This window comes from Schistocerca nitens, chromosome 4 (assembly GCF_023898315.1).
Source record: "Schistocerca nitens isolate TAMUIC-IGC-003100 chromosome 4, iqSchNite1.1, whole genome shotgun sequence".
Lineage (NCBI taxonomy): Eukaryota > Metazoa > Arthropoda > Insecta > Orthoptera > Acrididae > Schistocerca > Schistocerca nitens.
The window spans coordinates 786217491-786235360 of record NC_064617.1 but is presented as its reverse complement, the minus strand read 5'-3'; the positions used below and the strand labels follow the sequence as shown (position 1 = coordinate 786235360).

At 43.7% G+C, this 17870-nt stretch overlaps 1 protein-coding gene across 1 annotated transcript in view; it reads right to left on the bottom strand.

The window, feature by feature from the left end:
* The window catches only part of LOC126252566 (glutamate receptor ionotropic, NMDA 2B), an 874952-nt gene that overhangs the window by 315996 nt on the left and 541086 nt on the right, over positions 1-17870 (bottom strand). Inside the window, exon 5 of the mRNA XM_049953467.1 lies at positions 6151-6298. Within this exon, the coding sequence (XP_049809424.1) occupies positions 6151-6298 (148 nt within the window). The remainder of the gene's footprint in view (positions 1-6150; positions 6299-17870) is intronic.

Sequence of the window (17870 nt, the reverse complement as noted above, 5' to 3'; positions counted from 1 at the left end):
CTTCTATCCATACCAACCTGTCCCCACTCATGCTCACTGGCTCGTTTAACCTCTACAATACTGTTCAGTAAAGCAGGCCAATACTACTGCCACAATATGCCTCTCATACAGGGCAGGCTACGCACCAGGGGCTTGAAAGTCGTTTATTTACCTCTCTTGTACAGACTGATAAGCAAAACAGGTCGATAAAGCAGCTTGATACTACTCCAAAACAACATGCCTGTCATGCAGGGCAGCCTACATATTTGGTCCCAGAAAACCATTTCTCCCTCATGACATGTAGGCAGCTCTGCAAACCAGATTGATTTGCGGGTCGATACTGTTCCCATTCAACATTACTGTCATGCAGGGCAGGCTACATGCCAGGGGCTTCAAACACACCTTTTTGCCAGTATCTTCTCCCCTACTGAAGCTAGGAGACTATAAATCCCACAGTGCTTAAACTCATGAGACCTGCTGTTTCTGTGCCAGATTTGGGTGAAATCGATGCAGGTGTTTGGGTGGAGATGCTGGATGTACACACATACAATCTGCTATATATATCTTTGAATTGAGTGCAAGCTGATATAACAAATTCATTGCCTTTGTTAGTAAAGGATGGGTTTCTTCGTTAGCTTCCTGAGAGCATTCTTGTGTTGGTTGTTGGTGTCTGCAACAGAAGTTGAAATATGTTAGAAAGTTTGTAACTGATTGATTTCCAACAAATTAATGGAGGTGAAGGTGGTTGGGTTTTTATTCTGCACAATAGACACGAAGGAGACAATACATTGTGACCACTGCCCACAGCAAGACTGACTACCGCCCAGTTATGGGCACATGCCACAGCAATGAAAGTACATGTATGCAAGTGGAGCAGAAAGGAATGGGGAATAATTATAGTGACGATGCAGACTGCAAAATGGGGATGTCCACTGACATAAGTGATTCTGAAAAGGGGCGATTGGTGTGGCCTGGTAGCTTGAAATGAATGTTTCGAAAACTGTGAAAGTAGTCAGTTGTACACATACAATTGTCATGAACACCTTCAGAAAGTAGTTCAAGGATTTAAAAACGGCATGTAGCTGACAAGGTATTGGACTCCACGCCTCATCACAGAATGCAGAGATTTGAAACTTATCCATTCTGCATCGAGGAGACGCGGAAAACAGAGCAGTCGTTGTCATAATGCGGGACCGGCTGCTGTGATCGAGCGGTTATAGGCGCTTCAGTCCGGAATCGCTCTGCTGCTACGGTCGCAGGTTCGAATCCTGCCTCGGGCATGGATGTGTGTGATGTCCTTAGGTTAGTTAGGTTTAAGTAGTTCTAAGTTCTAGCGGACTGATGACCTCATATGTTGAGTCCCATAGTGCTCAGAGCCATGTGAACAATTTTTTTCAGTTCATGTTGGTAGTCCTATTATTAATCTTGGAAAAACTTCGAAAAATAATTTTTAGGTTTCCGCACCCCAATCCGTGTAAACAGAATGCTTTCAGGATCAGTTTGCTGACCGTCTGCCTGCCTGTCTGTCTGTCCGACTGTTAAAAACCGTTTTCGTCAGGAACAGGTAAACGTATCGAGTTGAAACGTATGTCATAGACGTATCGAGTTCAAACGTATGTCACATGTTAAGATCTACGGTCCCTTGACGGAATAAAAAACTGAATCTTCTAAAGCTATACAGCCATTTATGTCATATATTTTCATACGCCGAAACTCACTCATCAAAACCTGCAGGGTACTTCCCGTTGACCTACTATGCACTATTTCACAACGCAACTGAAGGGAAAAACATAAAATTGTTAATTTGTCATTATATCACAGGAAAATTTTTTTTTCATTTGTGATCCACCTGTCTGTGTCTGTCCGTCTGTTAAGATTTCGTTTTTCTCAGGAATGGGTAGACGTATCAAGTTGGAATTTTCGAGTGTCACTTACATGTCTATGATTTCTTGTTGGTGTCAAAAAGTTAAGCTTCTGAAAGTCAATACAATCAAAAGATACGGCCACTTACGTCATATATTTTTATACTCGCAAACTCATTATTAAATGATAATTAATTATAACCCTCAGGTGCCGACAGGTCTTGTTGATATAACACCGAGCCACCGAGAATACAGATGAGCAGATCGACTGCAGGGACTTAACCCTTGCACGCTTCCCGTGAGACCCACATTCCCAACTGTCCACAATCTACATACGTAATGTACCTAATAGGGATAAGTCCCTGCAGTCGCGCTGTTCATCTGTGTCCCCGGTGGCTCAGATGTATAGAGCGTCTGCCATGTAAGCAGGAGATCCCGGGTTCGAGTCCCGGTCGGGGCACACATTTTCAGCTGTCCCCATCGAGGTATATCATCAAGACCTGTCGTCAGCTGAGAGTTTCAATTAATTATCATTTATTCTAGAGAAGCTGCATGGTCATCAATGGTATCTGTTCTTTCGAGAACCGTTACTATCTTCATATATCACTAATTAAAGCCTATAGGGAACTCCGTCCGACCTAGAATCATGAAATTTGTTCGCAGTAAAAATGAAGGGAAAAAAATCATAAAACTGGTAATTAGTAATTATATCACACGAAAAAATATTTCTTTTCTCAGTTCTTCACTTCAAATTTAAAATTAAAACATTCTCGAAAGTCTTGGAATTCTCAGTACTACTATCTTTCCAGTATCAATGTAATGAACGGGCAAAATCGTCAAGACTCTTGATTCCAGAGATGGATGAACTGTCAATATACACAATTGCGTTTGTGCGGAACCTCACGTGCGAGTCCTACCAGCACCTGGCCAATTATTTTTTCAATGGAACCGCAAGAGGTGTAATTTTCTGTATTATCTGGGCTTGTCAAATTTATAATACGGTCAATCAACGTTCTTTTTCTCTTCACACTCCAGAACAAAAAATTAACAGCACATTCTACGTGATACGGCGGATAAAGATTACTTGAGCCTTTTGAGTGGTGCTATGTAAGGATTTTCTTCTTCCATAATTTTAGAATCGGACCAGTGGTTTTCACGAAATTTTGTGTGCAAATCATGTTACAGAATCTGGGCGTATTGGAGCCATCACAAAGCCTCAATAGATGAGGACCTAATTGATTCGTTGTACTGATAAAAATGATGTCAGTAATTTGATAATGAGGCCACTGGGTCAAGGAATGTGGACACACACTTACTGTCAACTCTGAATCATCGTCTCTGCAGCGGGTGGTGTAGGGGAGGGAACTAGAAGTCGGAGGACGCATGTCAGTGTGCGCATGCGTGAGCGCGCTAGCGCTCGCACACACACACACACACACACACACACACACACACACACATATATACGAGTTTATAACTGAGGATTAACTAATTATTTTCGGGGAGACAGCAATGAGGCAATGAGGAAGACATTAACTCATAATAATAAACATTTATTGAAATACAATTTGCGAGTAGTATCGGACATATTCGCGCCATCGCCATCACTAATTCAATTACTGCACCCTAAAAGTCTACATTCGTGTGTGCGAAGTGGCAGTCGACTATTACGCTCGGTGGGGTACTCTTTGCATACCCCATGCTGTAGAACAGCATCTGAGTGGCTTTTGACTGTAGAATAGCGTATTCATGGCGTCTCACAATAGCGGTATAGTACAGTGCATACATGTATATGAAACAAGGTATATAAAGAACTTCATGGTACAACCTGTTACTACCTCAAAGACATGATCTCTGCTATAACTTCAGCACCGTAATCCAGGTGTAATGCGCATAAATGCATCCTAGTCACTGTACCAAAGCCTTGACATGTTTTTAACTATAATTTTCTCAAAATGAACTGCTGGAATCAGTTGTTTTCTTGCTCGAATGAAATGTAGCTGGTAACTAACTAAATTTTCTGATTATGAGAGTATTGAAGGGCGATCTGCTTTAACTGTTAAAAATTATTCAAAAACCAAGATCACACGAAATGTCTTTTTATTCACGACGACCGGTTTCAACAGTTCGAACTGTCAACTTTATGTATAACACTTATTGTTGTTTTGGTAGTAAAACATGTTCGTTTATGCTGACCTCATTCACAAGACATCAAGTGGATAAAAGTCAGCTATGACAAACGTTTATGATATGCTGAGTTTTATCCACTGGAGCTCTTGAGCACGAGGTCAGCGTAAAATGAACATCACTCGCGTTTGCTCGGTCCTTCCCAGAAGTACCCTGTAAAGCGCGACATTTCATTTAGCGTTTCGGTGCGGCGTTTCTCATTGGGCACAACTCTCTGAATTCGGCAGAATCGTGGTGTCAGTATTGTTTACCCTTCGCTATTTGTTCGTGGTATGAAGGACGTCCACATGTCCAGTGGCTGTTTGCACAAAGGAGGTAGTGTAGCTATCCATCGTCGGAATCCTTTAGAATGAATGGGAGCGACAGAAGAGGAGAATAAGAATTCTCAATTCACATAAGTGACAGGCAGTGCAGATATGATATGAAACAACATTACAATACCATTTAGAAAAAATTTAAAAAATTTGGTGGAGATGAAAGAGCAAACAGTTACAAAGACTGACAGACGGGATTCACCATTTTGTACATCAAAAAGCACTTTGTGCTAAATTTGCAGGCCTGGAGCACGTGAAGAAATTTGTGGTAGGGATAGTAAAATTTCTGAAGTTACGCGCATTATACCATTGTCAGCTGAAACACATTTCAGTGGAAATAAACGAAGGGTATAGACACTTCACACGTATCTGCAAATTTCGCAGGTTAAGTCAAGAGGCGTGCCTGGTACGATTCTTCTATGTAAAACTCGCTACTGTTTAATTTCTTAAAGGAAATAAGTGAGTGCAACAACGAAAATTAGAACATCCGGAACTGAGTACAGAATTCGCATTTTAAGTGGACTGGACGACACAGAATATACCAATAAAGAAGTAAAAATAGAGAATGTGAACATTAGTTTTAATAGTTTAAAAAGCTGCCCAGAGAAAGACATTGCAAGGTAATTTCTTTCTGACATGATGGGGATGCACTTAAATAGAAACTGCGTTGTACAAGGAACACATTCTGACAAAGACAGTCCAGTTCCCTAAGCTGAAGGTCTGAAGAATTCCTTATGGCCTAGAAAGAAGTACAAGGATAGTTCCATAAAGATTTTGGGTACACTGTCAGTCTTACAACTGTTTCTGTGATGTTTTTAAGACCGTCGCTGTTACAGCTGTAAGCGCCCCTGTGCAGGTGCAGACGTCATAATTCAAATTATGACGAATCTTTTTACGTTAAAACTGTCCGGGACGACTAAATTGCTTCGCTCTGGTAGAGTTTCCATGTCTCCGAAATGAGGTTACAAAAGTGCTACAGTATTTCTATCTACATATTTGTGCGAAAGACTGTTTTTGGTTTACGAAACTAAATTAGTCACGATTACGTGGCAGCTTTAGCGCGAAACTCTGTGACATTGTCTGCGTCTGTCAGTACGCCGGCGGTTTGTACCACATAAAAATTATATTACGTCTTCAAGACACCAATAATAATTAAATAACAGTGAAAATTTGTGTTTTTTGTGATCGATGTTGTTGATAAATGTGAAGTATAAAACCAAGTTGTTTGCAGTGCAACTGCCCTGACACTTAAATACATCACGTTCGCAGTTTTTCCCCCTTCCCCCTTCCCGCTCCTAGCTCTTAGACAGCGAGTACAGGTAATACGAAGCGAGATTGAGCGCTTTGGCACTCTTGCCAGGTACAGCCTGCGAGCTGAAGTCTTGGCCGCCCCTGATAAACACCATTATAACGTACTTTGTTACATTATTGATTTATATCTCTTTTTGTCGCTGACATTATCTGTAAACTTTGTTTCTCATTTCTAATTAATATCTTTCTCAGTAAAATAAACTATGAGATGCTACCTTCTGGAAAATAATTACTTACTCCTCCATTATACATCGCTGTGTGTGTGTGTGTGTGTGTGTTATGGGCATGCACACTGAGATGGGACTTCGTGCATACTGTGTCCCATGTTTCTCAGCCGAACAAGAATCTCCATTAACAAACTACTGTTTGCTAATCGTTCACTATGACTGCTGGTCTACCACCCTTTGCCACCCGAGAGAGTCAGGCTGTCAGTGTTGGCCCTGCAGGAATACAAGAAGCGAGCCGGGCGGGACAGGAGGAGCTTAGCAGTGGCTCACCTCGATGGTTCCCCAGCGGCCGTCCTCGACCCGCACCAGCTCGTACGAGAAGGCCAGCTCTTCGGCGAACTTCTCCAGTAGATCTATGCAGAAGCCCGAGCAGCACTGGTAGAGGCTGCCGTTGCGGTGCGCGCTCGGCAGTTCCACCCTGCAACAGCGAGGAAAAATTGCTCAGTAGCTGCCGCTTATCTCTCCACCCTTATGAAGCTTCAAAGCCCGAGGGCCGGATACAGCAAAAGCATCAACATTATAAACAAAATATTGCATTTGATAAAGTGTTGGCGGCTAAAGATGACAGCGTGCTGTTGAAACACGTCATGTCGCATGCAACCGGTAATAAAGGCTGAAGGTCTTTTGCGTTTGCGCTGCGAATACTTATCCCATGTATGACTAAATAGTTACCATGTAATAACCAACGCAAATAAATGATTAATATATTCTCGTACTGCAGTCAAATATACAGTCTACAAGCTCCAGCTAAAATATGTTGGCCGGCCGGTGTAGCCGAGCGGTTCTAGGTGCTACATTCTGGAACCGCGCGACCGCTACGGTCGCAGGTTCGAATCCTGCCTCGGGCATGGATGTGTGTGATGTCCTTAGGTTAGTTAGGTTAAAGTAGTTCTAAGTTCTAGGGGACTGATGACCCCAGAAGTTAAGTCCCATATTGCTCAGAGCCATTTGAACCATTTTTTGTTGTGGGACAGCATGCAATATTTCCGCTTCTGCTCCTATAGTTTCATGAAGTTCCCATAAGGGCGGCGCTGTACGTAGCTTTGAAAATGGCGTCTGTGAAGGACGTGCGTTCCAAGCAGAGAGCTGTCACTGAGACTCTTTTGACGGAAAACGAGAGCATCGCTGGTATTCATAAGCGCTTGCAGAATCTCTACAGAGTTCTGGTAGATAACAAAAATACCACTGGACTCGCATTCGGGAGGACGACGGTTCAATTTGAACCATAAAATCTGTTATACACTGCGACAGCAGCACTCCAATCGGGTAGTAAGATGCGCTATTGAATGCGATATTTGATGAATTTGAGTAGTATTGTTTATTTTGTTTTGTATCATGGTTTCTGCAAAAGGGAGCATACATAGCGGAGCAAATAGAAGTAACAGTTCTTAAGTTTCCTAACGAGCTCGATAGGAATCAAATACCATGTTACGGGACTGTTTATGTATGACGGTATTGTAGACTGCTGACATACAGTGAAGAACAACTTTTTAAGAGAAGAAAAAAGCAGGTGAACATCGGAAGACATAACCTTTTGCAGAAAGACGTCGTATTACTACACAGTAACATGAAGTTTTGTAATTCCGAACTAAAGCAGTTTATGAATGAGGAAAACAGAAGACTGGAATGGAATATAGTACGTACACTGTTTAAGGTACCAAATAAACCACCACAACCATAGCTCAGGAGAAAACTCCCACAGGTGTTATAATAAAACGTCAAAAGCTATACAACTGTTTCTCGGCACAGTTCACAATTGTTGCTACATCAGAGCTACAAGCGTCAGTATCTTCAACAAAGTCGTTTTTTTAAAGAAGTATTTATATAAAAATTCATGCCTTCGAAATTCGAGTAAAGTGTAAGAATGTGCAAATCATTAGATTCTGTGCAAACAAACGTTGCGTGTCAAGGGAAGTACCTATCATAATTAGAACAGACAGGAACACAGACACTTCTTGTGCTTGTGTTGTCCTGCTTTCGAATTGGCTAGCTGCAATTATATGCAATTAGGAAAATATTTCTTCATGAAGATGTTGTAGCCTATTTCGCTTCATTTGTGAGTTTTGATCGTATTTACATGAAACTTTAAATCATTCATATATTTTATATTTTATTTTGGTAAGCTTGGGACGCAACAAAAATAAAAACAAACATCAATCTTACGATGACGTTAAGAGCAGCCGGCTGTCTTGCCACTTGGGGCGCTAGTGTCACTTGAACTGGAGGACAGTAACAACTTATACAACTCTGAATGTCACGACTGTATACAGAGTGGTCCATTGATAAAGACTGGGCCAAATATCTCACGAAATAAGCATCAAACGAAAAAAACTACAAAGAACGAAACTCGTCTAGTTTGAAGGGGGAAACCAGATGGCGCTATGGTTGGCCTGCTAGATGGCGCTGCCATATCAAACGGATATCAACTGCGTTTTTTAAAATAGGAACCCCCATTTTTTATTACATATTCGTGTAGCACGTAAAGAAATATGAATGTTTTAGTTGGACCACTTTTTTCGTTTTGTGATAGATGGCGCTGTAATAGTCAAAAACGTAAAACTACGCGGTATCACGTAACATTCAGCCAGTGCGGACGGTATTTCCTTCGTGATACATTACCCGTGTAAAATGGACCGTTTACCAATTGCGGAAAAGGTCGATATCGTGTTGATGTATGGCTATTGTGATCAAAATTCCCAACGGGCGTGTGGTATGTATGCTGCTCGGTATCCTGGACGACATCATCCAAGGGTCCGGACCGGTCGCCGGACAGTTACGTTATTTAAGAAAACAGGAAGTGTTCAGCCACATGTGATATGTCAAACACGACCTGCAACAAATGATGATGCCCAACTAGGTGTTTTAGATGCTGTCGCGGCTAATCCGTACATCAGTAGCGGAAAAATTCGCGAGAATCGGGAATCTAAAAAACGTCGGTGTTGAGAATGCATCGTCACCATCGATTGCACCCGTACAGTATTCCTATGCACCATGAATTTTATGGCGACGACTTAACGTCGTGTACAGTTCTGCAACTGGGTACAAGAGAAATTACGGGACGATGACAGACTTTGTGCACGCGTTCTATTTAGCGACGAAGCGTCATTCACCAACAGCGGTAACGTAAACCGGCATAATATGCACTATTGGGCGACGGGAAATCCACGATGGCTGCGACAAGTGGGACAACAGCGACCTAGGCAGGGTTAATGTATGATACGGCATTATGGGAGGAAGGATAATTGGCCCCCATTTTATCGATGGCACTCTAAATGGTGCAATGTATGCTGATTTCCTACGTAATGTTCTACCCATGTTACTACAAGATGATTCACTGCATGACAGAATGGCGATTTACTTCCAGCATGATGGATGTCCGGCACACAGCTCGCGTGCGGTTGAAGCGGTATTGAATAGCATATTTCATGACAGGTGGATTGGTCGTCGAAGCACCATACCATGGCCCGCACGTTCACCGGATCTGACGTCCCCGGATTTCTTTCTGTGGGGAAAGTTGAAGGATATTTGCTATCGTGATCCACCGACAACGCCTGACAACCTGCGTCAGCGCATTATCAATGCATGTGCGAACATTACGGAAGGCGAACTACTCGCTGTTGAGAGGAATGTCGTCATACGTATTGCCAAATGCATTGAGGTTGACGGACATAGTTTTGAGCATTTATTGTATTAATGTGGTATTTACAGGTAACCACGCTGTAACAGCATGCGTTCTCAGAAATGATAACTTCACAAAGCTACATGTATCACATTGGAACAACCGAAATAAAATGTTCAAACGTACCTACGTTCTCTATTTTAATTTAAAAAACCTGCGTGTTACCAACTGTTCGTCGAAAATTGTGAGCCATATTTTTGTGACTATTACAGCGACATCTATCGCGAAGCGAAAAAAGTGATCCAACTAAAACATTCATATTTCTTTACGTACTACACGAATATGTAATAAAAAATGGGGGTTCCTATTAAAAAAAACGCAGCTGATATCCGTTTGACCTATGGCAGCGCCATGTAGCGGGCCAACCAGTGCGCCATCTGGTTTCCCCCCTTCAAGCTAGACAAGTTTCATTCTTTGTAGTTTTTTCGTTTGACGCTTATTTCGTGAGATATTTGGCCTGGTCACGATTAATGGACCACCCTGTATATTAGGCTGTGGTCGAACTTTGTTTAACATTACTCTTCCCCTCCCCTCTTCTCCCACCCGTATTTACCCACCTCGTCCATAGTAGGAGAGGGTACCCCGCCCCCTCCTCCCCCCCCCCCCCAAAAAAAAAGAAAACGAAATGACATTGGCGTGGGTGGAGCTTGTGTAGTACGCATTTGTGCCGTTAGGCTTGTATAACGCAAACGTTTGCCAGTTCAGTGCCGCCTGTGTTGTCGACCTGGCTTGTTCTGTTCATCTGGAGTGAATGTTTTTGCTAGTGCTGTTTTGTTCTTGATTCGTTGTTAATGATGCGAAGTATAAGTGAACAGCGTGAAGTTGAGAAATTTCGTTTTCTTTTCGGTAAAAATGCTGCTGAAACTGTTTTAATGTTGAAAACAGCTTACCAAGATGATGCTATGGGAAAAAACTCTAGTGTACGTGTGGTTTACTCGATTTAAAAATGGCGACATGTCAATTGATGATAAACCTCGTTCTGGACGAAAATACTGAAAAAATCGAGAGCTTCTGCTCACAGACCGTCGATAGACAATTGATCAACTGCCAGAAATTAGTGGGTTATCTTGGAGCTCGGTTCAGCGAATTTTAATAGAAGATTTGAGAATGAAAAGGTTTGCTGCCAAGTTTGTTCCTCTGGTTCTGACCCAACAATTGCTTCGAAACAACAGCTTCAAACTGATCAAGGTTTTCTGTCAAAGGCCATTTCTGGTGATGAGTCATGGTGCTATGATTACGAGGCAGAAACAGAGCAACAGTAAAACCAATGATAGACGTCATCGTCACCCTGTCCAAAAAATGTCGACAAGTCAAATCAAACATGAAAACAATGCCAGTTTGATTTTTTGATGCCAAGGGCATAGGTCATCCACAGTTTGTTTCCCCAGATCAGAGGTCAATCAAACATTTTATCTGAAACTTTTAAGAAGATTGCGCAACAGTGTTCATAAAAAAAGACAAGGTTTGTTGCAGGCAGGAGACTGGTTCTTCCTCCATGACAACGCACCTGCACACACAGCCATCTCTGTTAGATAGTTTTCGGCTAAAAATGGCGTGGTTCCGCTGGCCCAAGCCCCTTGACCTGGCTCCATGCGACTTTTTCATGTTTCCATGCATGAAAAGGGGCGTGAGAGGACACAGACTGGTCAACATAAGAAGTCAAGAGAAGAACGAGGGAGGAGCTGTTAGCCATTTTTAAAGATGACTACAAAAAATGTTACGAACAATGGAAGCACTGGTGGAACAAACGTATTAGCTTCAATGGAGAGCATTTTGAAGGGGATACAGATGTTTTGAAAACAATTTAAAAATATATAGTTTTTAAAAAAATAATTCTGGCTTTTTTGGGTATCCCTCGTACATCTGTACATTTTCCTGTTGTGAACATAATTTCCTTGGTAACTCACAGTGATACTCGGTGTTGGCTGGCAATGAGGGAGAAAGTTGAAGAGTTCTCCAAGCCCATACGAGCATCTTTACGATACAAATTCTTTCTTCGTAGGTGGTACGAGATACGTGTATTTATAACGAAATAAATGAACCTAGACCTGAATTCTTTTGTGATCTGAGAGGAGTTGTCCAATACTAATTTCGGTCATCTCTTCATTTCAGCTCGAGGCAATATGTAACTTAAGAACAAAGACTTTCAAAACCCCAGACATTTAGTTCAAACCGGATTATTTTCCAATATGCATACAATCCGTCGACGATATGTTGGTTTTTAATATAAAACAAAAGAAACTACCCGAGCATCAGTCTTAATTTAGTGAATTTTGCCTAAGGTTTATTAAAATCTATTTTTTTACAGTCAAACGAATTTCTCCAGACACAGAAAAAGGTCAGGGTTTACCCCAGGCACCTATATAAAAACTCCTCCAGGACGCCCCCTTACGCCCTCCAGACTAGGCCAAATCTGGGGAAACCTGGAAATTCTACTCAGGAGAAACCTTGGATTTAAACTTAACAAAAGGCAGTGTATCCTTATAGCACCTACAGCACAAGCTATGAACCTCTCGCTGTCAGATGCTGCACGAACTGTTCAGTTTTTCAGGATAAAATTGTCCGTTATCAATTTGGAATTGAAAACAATAATACTGTGTAGCAACTACACTCCTGGAAATGGAAAAAAGAACACATTGACACCGGTGTGTCAGACCCACCATACTTGCTCCGGACACTGAGAGAGGGCCGTACAAGCAATGAGCACACGCACGGCACAGCGGACACACCAGGAACCGCGGTGTTGGCCGTCGAATGGCGCTAGCTGCGCAGCATTTGTGCACCGCCGCCGTCAGTGTCAGCCAGTTTGCCGTGGCATACGGAGCTCCATCGCAGTCTTTAACACTGGTAGCATGCCGCGACAGCGTGGACGTGAACCGTATGTGCAGTTGACGGACTTTGAGCGAGGGCGTATAGTGGGCATGCGGGAGGCCGGGTGGACGTACCGCCGAATTGCTCAACATGTGGGGCGTGAGGTCTCCACAGTACATCGATGTTGTCGCCAGTGGTCGGCGGAAGGTGCACGTGCCCGTCGACCTGGGACCGGACCGCAGCGACGCACGGATGCACGCCAAGACCGTAGGATCCTACGCAGTGCCGTAGGGGACCGCACCGCCACTTCCCAGCAAATTAGGGACACTGTTGCTCCTGGGGTATCGGCGAGGACCATTCGCAACCGTCTCCATGAAGCTGGGCTACGGTCCCGCACACCGTTAAGCCGTCTTCCGCTCACGCCCCAACATCGTGCAGCCCGCCTCCAGTGGTGTCGCGACAGGCGTGAATGGAGGGACGAATGGAGACGTGTCGTCTTCAGCGATGAGAGTCGCTTCTGCCTTGGTGCCAATGATGGTCGTATGCGTGTTTGGCGCCGTGCAGGTGAGCGCCACAATCAGGACTGCATACGACCGAGGCACACAGGGCCAACACCCGGCATCATGGTGTGGGGAGCGATCTCCTACACTGGCCGTACACCACTGGTGATCGTCGAGGGGACACTGAATAGTGCACGGTACATCCAAACCGTCATCGAACCCATCGTTCTACCATTCCTAGAACGGCAAGGGAACTTGCTGTTCCAACAGGACAATGCACGTCCGCATGTATCCCGTGCCACCCAACGTGCTCTAGAAGGTGTAAGTCAACTACCCTGGCCAGCAAGATCTCCGGATCTGTCCCCCATTGAGCATGTTTGGGACTGGATGAAGCGTCGTCTCACGCGGTCTGCACGTCCAGCACGAACGCTGGTCCAACTGAGGCGCCAGGTGGAAATGGCATGGCAAGCCGTTCCACAGGACTACATCCAGCATCTCTACGATCGTCTCCGTGGGAGAATAGCAGCCTGCATTGCTGCGAAAGGTGGATATACACTGTACTAGTGCCGACATTGTGCATGCTCTGTTGCCTGTGTGTATGTGCCTGTGGTTCTGTCAGTGTGATCATGTGATGTATCTGACCCCAGGAATGTGTCAATAAAGTTTCCCCTTCCTGGGACAATGAATTCACGGTGTTCTTATTTCAATTTCCAGGAGTGTAGAAAGCTGGGATCGCCTTGTGAACAGTAAGCTGAGTACGAAGCGTACGTGAGTAATTAAGTTTATGCCCGGAGGCGTCAGTGACACAGTGATATATACAATAACATTTATTTCTCGTGTTGAGATTATAGAGTTATATCTTCACAGCAGTGGTTGTCATCTGGGCTTAAACACATGCCATAAAGAAGTGCTGATGGCTCGTCTGAGAGATATGACATCGCTCTGCAGGTCGTGCCACGGTTGCATGCAGTGCTGGTGGCAGCAAAGGGATGACGAGGTGTCGCCCGCCGAAAGTTGTGCGATACAAAATGGTTCCCACCTCAGCGCTCACGAAGACAAGTTGTTGCGGGCTCAGGTGGAGATTGCTAAATGTGGCTCAGGATGACAACTTTAGTGAAGACTAGGCCCGTCACCCACAGTGGATTGACCAAGACTGCAGTAGACACTCACGAGTCGATCAGGAGGCTGCGCTAACGTTCCATGCCTGGTCAGTGTGCACCTTGCAGATCCTCCGGAATGGCCCTTAATGTAGGAGGGCTGGCTGGCCATTATTCTCATCCGCGTGTACCGTAGGTAGTGGCAGCAATGACAGACCACAGGTGCATTTCAATACTGAAGTCAGCAACCAGGGTGCCGGCAGGCCATAACTGATCAGCTTGTCATGGTTTCACTAAACTCAATAGACTGTCGCCTCTCTGGTTCTAGCGACACGGACAGAATATTAGCATAACTGAATTTGTCTCTGAACTCCGAAAGCTTCGTTTTTTAAAAGGGGTGAGCCTGCACCTATGATTTAGTGGGTCTCGGTATATGAGCACATTTGGCCTCGTTTATCGGTCCCTTCAGCACTATTTTCCTTGCTGTGGCAATCCAGTAATTATTATGAGTCGCCGAACTTGGGTCTTTTTGCCTTTGTTTGACTTTGCAGCACCGCCCTGTCGTTGATGTTGCATAGTGTTACTTCACAGTGCCTTGTTATGCAGCACGGCTATGTTTGCGTTTCTGCCTTTCTCGCTACAAGGTTGTGTGGTACTGTTCAGTTTATACCCTGAAATATGTTACGTTGGTGGTTTAATATTTTTTTTGTGGTATTCAAAAAATTTAAAAACCTCTCTCACATCGGCCTGATTTAGCTTCACTGATCAGGATAGTAAAAATATGCGTATGTTCTACATCTACATCTACATTTATACTCCGAAAGCTACCCAACGGTGTGTGGCGGAGGGCACTTTACGTGCCACTGTCATTACATCCCTTTCCTGTTCCATTCGCGTATGGTTCGCGGGAAGAACGACTGTCTGAAAGCCTCCGTGCGCGCTCGAATCTCTCTAATTTTACATTCGGGATCTCCTCGGGAGGTATAAGTAGGGGGAAGCAATATATTCGATACCTCATCCAGAAACGCACCCTCTCGAAACCTGGACAGCAAGCTACACCGCGATGCAGAGCGCCTCTCTTGCAGAGTCTGTTTGTTAAACATCTCCGTAACGCTATCACGGTTACCAAATAACCCTGTGACGAAACGCGCCGCTCTTCTTTGGATCTTCTCTATCTCCTCCGTCAAGCCGGCCGCGGTGGTCTCGCGGTTCTAGGCGCTCAGTCAGGAACCGTGCGACTGCTACGGTCGCAGGTTCGAATCCTGCCTCGGGCATGGATGTGTGTGATGTCCTTAGGTTAGTTAGGGTTAAGTAGTTCTAAGTTCTAGGGGACTGATGACCACAGCAGTTGAGTCCCATAGTGCTCAGAGCCATTTTTTTCCTCCGTCAACCCGATCTGGTACGGATCCCACACTGATGAGCAAAACTCAAGTATAGGTCGAACGAGTGTTTTGTAACCCACCTCCTTTGTTGATGGACTACATTTTCTAAGGACTCTCCCAATGAATCTCAACCTGGTACCCGCCTTACCAACAATTAATTTTATATGATCATTCCAGTTCAAATCGTTCCGCACGCATACTCCCAGATATTTTACAGAAGTAACTGCTACCACTGTTTGTTCCGCTATCATATAATCATACAATAAAGGATCCTTCTTTCTATGTATTCGCAATACATTACATTTGCCTATGTTAAGTGTCAGTTGCCACTCCCTGCACCAAGTGCCTATCCGCTGCAGATCTTCCTGCATTTCGCTACAATTTTCTAATGCTGCAACTTCTCTGTATACTACAGCATCATCCGTGAAAAGCCGCATGGAACTTCTGACACTATCTACTAGGTCATTTATATATATTGTGAAAAGCAATGGTCCCATAACACTCCCCTGTGGCACGCCAGAGGTTACTTTAACGTCTGTAGACGTCTCTCCATTGATAACAATATGCTGTGTTCTGTTTGCCAAAAACTCCTCAATCCAGCCACACAGCTGGTCTGATATTCCGTAGGCTCTTACTTTGTTTATCAGGCGACAGTGCGGAACTGTATCGAACGCCTTCCGGAAGTCAAGAAAAATAGCATCTACCTGGGAGCCTGTATCTAATATTTTCTGGTTCTCATGAACAAATAAAACGAGTTGGGTCTCACACGATCGCTGTTTCCGGAATCCATGTTGATTCCTACATAGTAGATTCTGGGTTTCCAAAAACGACATGATACTCGAGCAAAAAACATATTCTAAAATTCTACAACAGATCGACGTCAGAGATATAGGTCTATAGTTTTGCGCATCTGCTCGACGACCCTTCTTGAAGACTGGGACTACCTGTGCTCTTTTCCAATCATTTGGAACCTTCCGTTCCTCTAGAGACTTGCGGTATACAGCTGTTAGAAGGGGGGCAAGTTCTTTCGCGTACTCTGTGTAGAATCGAATTGGTATCCCGTCAGGTCCAGTGGACTTTCCTCTGTTGAGTGATTTCAGTTGCTTTTCTATTCCTTGGACACTTACTTCGATGTCAGCCATTTTTTCGTTTGTGCGAGGATTTAGAGAAGGAACTGCAGTGCGGTCTTCCTCTGTGAAACACCTTTGGAAAAAGGTGTTAAGTATTTTAGCTTTACGCGTGTCATCCCCTGTTTCAATGCCATCATCATCCCGGAGTGTCTGGATAGGCTGTTTCGAGCCACTTACTGATTTAACGTAAGACCAGAACTTCCTAGGATTTTCTGTCACGTCGGAACATAGAATTTTACTTTCGAATTCACTGAACGCTTGGCGCATAGCCCTCCTTACGCTAACTTTGACACCGTTTAGCTTCTGTTTGTCTGAGAGGTTTTGGATGCGTTCAAACTTGGAGTGAAGCTCTCTTTGCTTTCGCAGTAGTTTCCTAACTTTGTTGATGAACCACGGTGGGTTTTTCCCGTCCCTCACAGTTTTACTCGGCACGTACGTGTCTAAAACGCATTTTACGATTGCCTTGAACTTTTTCCATAAACACTCAGCATTGTCAGTGTCGGAACAGAAATTTTCGTTTTGATCTGTTAGGTAGTCTGAAATCTGCCTTCTATTACTCTTGCTAAACAGACAAACCTTCCTCCCTTTTTTTATATTCCTATTAACTTCCATATTCAGGGATGCTGCAACGGCCTTATGATCACTGATTCCCTGTTCTGCACATAAAGAGTCGAAAAGTTCGGGTCTGTTTGTTATCAGTAGGTCCAAGATGTTATCTCCACGAGTCGGTTCTCTGTTTAATTGCTCGAGGTAATTTTCGGATAGTGCACTCAGTATAATGTCACTCGATGCTCTGTCCCTACCACCCGTCATAAACATCTGAGTGTCCCAGTCTATATCTGGTAAATTGAAATCTCCACCTAAGACTATAACATGCTGAGAAAATTTATGTGAAATGTATTCCAAATTTTCTCTCAGTTGTTCTGCCACTAATGTTAAGGGAATTTTCATTCACAAAGTAGGCTTATCACATTCACACTGTTCAATATTGTTCTATCCTGATTAAATTGAGCTTACCTTAAATTCCATAAGGCAGTGAAGCAATTTCGAAGTCTCGGTGCGACGAAAATTGTCAGTCGATCTCCTGAAAACATTTGTAATAATTATTAACTTTCGGTGATCACATGGGGAAGACCGGAGATCTGCTGGTAAGACCGTGTTAGCCTATTTATTTGAAGTAACTGGATATCTTGAGCATACAAAACGGCAGGTTCGTCCAGTGTAAATCAGACGTTCCCCACTGATCTCGTGCAACACAGCGTAGTAAGCGGACACTGTGAATAATAATAGTTAAATAATACGCGAACACACTTACTTTAGTTCAGTTGATGCATTAAATTCCTTCTCATACAGAATCTCATCAAGATGGCGACTAGCTCAGCAATACATAC